At 39.3% G+C, this 5,508-nt stretch overlaps 1 protein-coding gene across 1 annotated transcript; it reads left to right on the top strand.

Annotated features, from left to right (window-relative positions):
- Positions 1 to 3,259: 3,259 nt before the first annotated feature.
- Positions 3,260 to 3,685, top strand: LOC145105039 (uncharacterized). The gene has a single exon (XM_079042176.1). The coding sequence runs from the start codon at positions 3,260 to 3,262 to the stop codon at positions 3,683 to 3,685; it is 426 nt and encodes a 141-aa protein (XP_078898302.1).
- Positions 3,686 to 5,508: the final 1,823 nt, after the last annotated feature.

Here is a 5,508-nt window from a genome sequence, read left to right as displayed (position 1 = left end):
TTTCAAGGAACGATAGGCTCTCTACTCTACCTTATAGCCAGTCGCCCCAACATTATGTTTGCTACCATATTATGTGCTTGCTATCAAGCCAGTCCTAAGGAATCTCATATTCATGCTGTCAAAAAATATCTTTCGGTACTTAAAACATACACCCAATCTTGGGTTATGGTATCCTCGTGACTCTGAGCTCAAGCTGGTGGGATACACTGAATCCGATCATGGTGGGTGTGGCATTGATCATAAAAGCACTTCAGGAGGATCTCAAGTGCTTGGAAATAGATTGGTAAGCTGGTCCAGCAAAAATAAGACATCAGTGGCTTGTTATACTGCTAAGGCTGAATATGTTGTCATTGGAAGGTGTTGTGCTCAGATTCTATGGATTCAGAATCAGCTCTTGGATTATGGTCTGAACTTCTCGAAGGCACCCATCTGTTGTGATAACACCAGTCCCATTCAGATGATACAAAATCCAGTGTAGCAGTCCAAGACCAAGCACATCGACATCCATCATCATTTCATCTAGGACATAGTTTAAAAGGGAAAAGTGGTATTGTTCGATATTCCATCCACTAATCAGCTGACTGACATTTTCACAAAGGCGTTGGACGAGAAGACTTTAAACAAATTGATTGCAGACCTTGGCATGCTCTCAATGACTTAATTGTTCGTCTAACTCTTATGATTTATCATTGTCTCTACTTTCTTTCTACGAACACAAAAATACAAAAACAAATGCTATTTTTTTACAAATGTTTACAATAGTTTGTTTAACCTTTGATTCTAGTTTTTACATGTATTCTCTTTTCTCTCGTTCAAATCTAAAGCTTGTTTGTATATTTCTTCTTCAGAATTTGTAAGATCATAAAAGATCTCAATGCTCTTGGTGCTGAGAAAATGAGTAGCATCATGACCTCTTATTCTCTAGAATACCCTCTTTCTCCTCCACTCATTGTTATGGATGCAAAGAGCAACCATCAAAGCAGTTAGCCGTAGCTTCATCTACTGACTCATAATCCAATCAAACCTCGTATTCCCTCATGTTGATCTTGACGAAACAATGGTTTTATGGATTAAAGTTAGTTAACTCATTGGTTACAAAGATTGATCCTTACTTTTCACATGCTCCTGATGAACATGAAGCTTGGAATCACTTTTGGTATACTATATTTATGTGATATAGTTGATCTTGTTTGTCCTCTTATAGCCAAAAATTAAAGGGTAGATATCTCGGGAAATGGAAGTTCATTAATGACCATTCAATTTCAAAGATTTGATGGATCAAGTCTTTATCACCTTTCTTAAAAAGTTGCACACATTTCTCTATTTTAAGCTATTTCCTTGTTTGAATAGTTCTTTTGTTTGTATTCTTATATTGTTTATTCTTTTGTACCATTTTGTAAAGGAATCTGACGGTGGAAATTCTAAGCCTAGTATGCAACTTTTGACACTTCCCTATCCCTGGAAGTATGCTTTTTGTATTCATCAAGTCTCATGTTCTGCTGAAACATTAAGCAAAATCCTATGGCTTACCCTGATTGCATAGTCATCAGCATAAGAGATACTTGTTAGGTCCTTAAATGACAAAGGGTTGTTCATGTCCCTGACCTCCTAGTTTGAGGTAGACATAGTACTATTAAGAATTAACGGTGAATCCTTGATTCTAGATTGGAACTTACTCTATGATACATAAGTTTAAACCACTTACTGTTGATGAGTTAAATTGTTAATGATTCATTCTGATTTCACCTCAGCGTGACTAAAACAATCCATTCTCTCCTTTTTTTCTTAACAGAGCTTGATGATTCACTGTGTAAAACCACACAATGATAAAAGTCTGAAAGTCTATGTCGATGATTAGTATATGTACCTTAGGCTATCACACGCATCAATCCACTCTTGCCTATATATTCTTCTTTAAAGCTTTATGATTCAACGTAATGTACCATACACTGATTCAACGTAATATATCATTGTCCGTGATATATTACATGCACCTATCAACTCTTTCCATCTCTCTTCTAATAAAAGAGATTTATGATTTAGCATATGACACCACACGCTGATAAGATCTCGCAACACTATGCGAGTGAATGGTAGTTTAAGCCCATGCTATCAGGAGACAACACAATCTTACTAGGCTACATGGTGAAACTCTAGTCTGTTCAAAGTTAGTTTCTGATGTCAAAAAGGGGGAGAAAATATTGGTAAAGTAGAAAAACTTAGAAAAGCACATTCTAAGGGGGAGTCGAATCAAGCTGATGTCAACGTTCTCAGCTCAATCTTATTTCCAATCTATTTGTCCACCGTTTGCTGCAATTCATCTTCTCAGGGGGTGCATTTGTTAGAACCGCAAGAATCAATATTTCACTATTATTGTAAGGGGGAGCACAAGCTAAAATCTTTCGCATTCCGCTCATATATCAATAGAAGTTTAGTTTTGACGTCATCAGAGAGGGGAAGATTGTAAGGTTACACCTTATGATCTGATGATTCAAACACACTAATCTATCAACATCAGCATCTACAAGTCACCAGCGCCAGCATCATAAGTACAACATCGTCAGCTTTTAGTATAGTTGTCCGATTGTTATCTTTTGCATATTAGGCAGTTATTATAGATAAATATAGAATAGATATCACATCACATATCTTTATCATAAGATCGATTCTTAGTATAGACTAGATACGATCCCATCAATCATGGGATATACATGTATAAATTAGTATATATATATATATATATATATATATATATATATATATAACATTAGGGAAAACCTTAATGTGGAGGTCGAGTAGTTTTGTTTTGTGGTTTTTTGTTAATTGTCTTTGTGACAACCCGTCTTCTTGGTGAAGACAAAACCTATTTTTTTGGTGAAAGGAACATTTGGAAAACTCTTGTGTCATTTACTTTCGGTTGGCTATTTTATTCATACTTGAAGTCTATCCGATCAGATACAAACCTTCAGAGACATTGAGACAGAAGTTATGTGAGGCACCAGTGTTGTTGACCCTCCCTGAGGGTGTAGAGGATTTTATGGTATTTTGTGATGCATCCATCACTTGTTTGGGAGCGGTGCTTATGCAGCGTGGGAGAGTCATTGCATATGCTTCTCGGCAGCTGAAGCTGCATGAGGTCTGATATCTGACACATGATTTGGATCTGGAAGTAGTGGTGTTTGCTCTCAAGAATTAGCGACGTTACTCTTATATCATCTGGTGTACTATTTACACAGAGATTAAGATTTTGTGATATCTTATGGATCACGCGAATCTGAATATGAGACACCGTAGGTGGCTTGACTTGGCCAATGATTATGACTACGAGATCTTGTATCACCTGGGAAAAGTGAATGTAATCGCGAATGATTTAAGTGGAAAAAAGGCTAATTTTGCTGATGGGAGTCTATGTATGAGGATATTGATTGATTTTCCGCTTCTTGATCTGATTAAGGAGGCTCAAGACGATCGAGTCAAGGAGGAGAATTGGAAACGGGAGAGACTCTGGGATGAGGTTGACAGCTTCGCCACTGATAGTCATGGATTATTGACCCTATATGGATGGGTTTGGGGGCCATATTTTGGTGGGATTAGACATACCGTATTGGAGGAGGCACACAAGTACAGGTTTTTGATAAATCCTGGAGCCCCCAAGATATATCAGGATTTGAGGCTTAGATACTAGTGGTCGTGCATGAGGAGGGAGATAACATGGTAGGTTGAGAGGTGCTTGACCTAACGGATGGTCAAGGCCGAACACCAGAGACCACATGGCAAGTCACAGCCGCTAGAGGTTCCATGTGGAAATGGAAACATATTACTATGGACTTCATCACCAAACTACCTCGTACGGTTAAGGGGCACGATGCAATTTGGGTGATAGTAGATCAATTGACCAAGAGTGCCCATTTCTGAGCTATTCACGAGAGCTTGTCGGCCGAGAAATTAGTCGAGTTGTATGTGTGTGAGATCATTGCTCGACATGGTATTCCAATCTCCATTGTATATGATCGGGATGTTAGGTTCATATCTCGTTTATGCCAGAATTTCCACGAGGAACTAGGTACGAGGTTGCATCTCAGTACAACTTACCACCCATAGAAAGATGGTCGGAGTGAACGGACCATTCAGACACTTGAGGACATGTTGAGAGCCTGTGTCATAGACTTTAGTGGGAGTTGGGACTACTACCTTCCCTTAGTTGAGTTATTGTACAACAATAGCTATCACTCCGGTATCGGTGCACTGCCTTTCGAATTTCTCTATGGGAGAAAATGTCATACCCCAGTATGTTCGGGAGAGATTGGTCATAGATTCATGGGAAGGACTGAGGTAGTCTTGTAGATGATAGATCTTATTCAGTAGATTAGACAGAGATTACACACAGCTCATAGTCGGAAAATGAGTTATGCTGACAGGCATCGATGTAAGTTGGAATTTCAGGTCGATGCATAGTTTTGTTGAAGGTATGACCCTGGAAGAGTGTAATACGCTTCAAGAAGAGGGGCAAGTTGTGGCCCCGATACATTGGTCCATTTCCGGGGATAGTCAGGGTTGGCAACGTAGCGTATATATTGGATTTGCTTAAGGAGCAAAGCCAGATCCACAATACATTCTATCTGCCTCAGCTTCGGAAGTGCGTGGTTGATTATTCCACAATGGTTCCATTGGAGGACATTCAGGTGGATGAAAGCCTGAATTACATTGAGAGACTGGAGGCGATCCTCGACTAGAAGGCGAAGACCTTACAAAACAAGGTGGTGGGTTTAGTGAAGGTCTAGTGGCTACACTGAAAGGGTTCAAAATGGATATGGGAGCCTAAGGAGGAGATGAAGGAGCATTATCTCGAGTTATTTGCGGAAGCGGACTTTAAGGACAAAATTTGATTCTAGTGGGAAGGGAGGAATTACATCACCCGGTTTTTGGAGGTACTTATTTATTGATTTATAGCTTTTAGATGAGGGTCACAATGTGAGACAAGGTGGTCACGTCGTGAGTGACCATTGACCAGTTGACCCATGGTTTTGAATCTCATGATGTGAGACTTTGAATGCTCACGACTTGAGAACGGTCTCATGACCAAAACCCTAGTATTTCGGGTATTTAATGAAGTGAGAGGGCTAGACCCATCCTTAGCCTCCCTCACTCTCATGCCTCCTGAAAACCCTAATCTCGACCTACTTGAAGTCGTTAGTGATTTTTGTGACATTGAAGCATTTTTTGGTGGTTTTTGACTCATTGAAGTGGAAGAAGACCTTGGTGGATCAACCTCTTGGCAATCTACCTTCTTCCTCACCTTTTTGCAGAGCTTTTGGACCATTGTAAGTCATAAAGCTCTGGCATTTTTAGTTCTTGCATGTTAGATCTAAGTTTTAAGCTCATCTTTGCATGGTTGTGAAGGATTGCATGCATGGGATCCATAAATTTGGCAACTTTATGGATCATTGAGGCATTCTTTATAGTATAATCATTTTTTTTGGAGTTTTAGACTTTAAGCATGAGTCTTGA

The sequence above is a fragment of the Lactuca virosa genome, chromosome 4 (genome assembly GCF_052849685.1).
Source record: "Lactuca virosa cultivar CGN04683 chromosome 4, Lactuca_virosa_CGN04683_v6, whole genome shotgun sequence".
Classification (NCBI taxonomy): domain Eukaryota; kingdom Viridiplantae; phylum Streptophyta; class Magnoliopsida; order Asterales; family Asteraceae; genus Lactuca; species Lactuca virosa.
Note: the sequence above shows the minus strand (reverse complement) of the source record. Positions and strands in the feature narration are given on the sequence as shown.

Bases quoted from the DNA above. Each gene is read 5' to 3' on its own strand.
- LOC145105039 (XM_079042176.1), top strand. From the start codon at position 3,260: ATGGATCACGCGAATCTGAATATGAGACACCGTAGGTGGCTTGACTTG.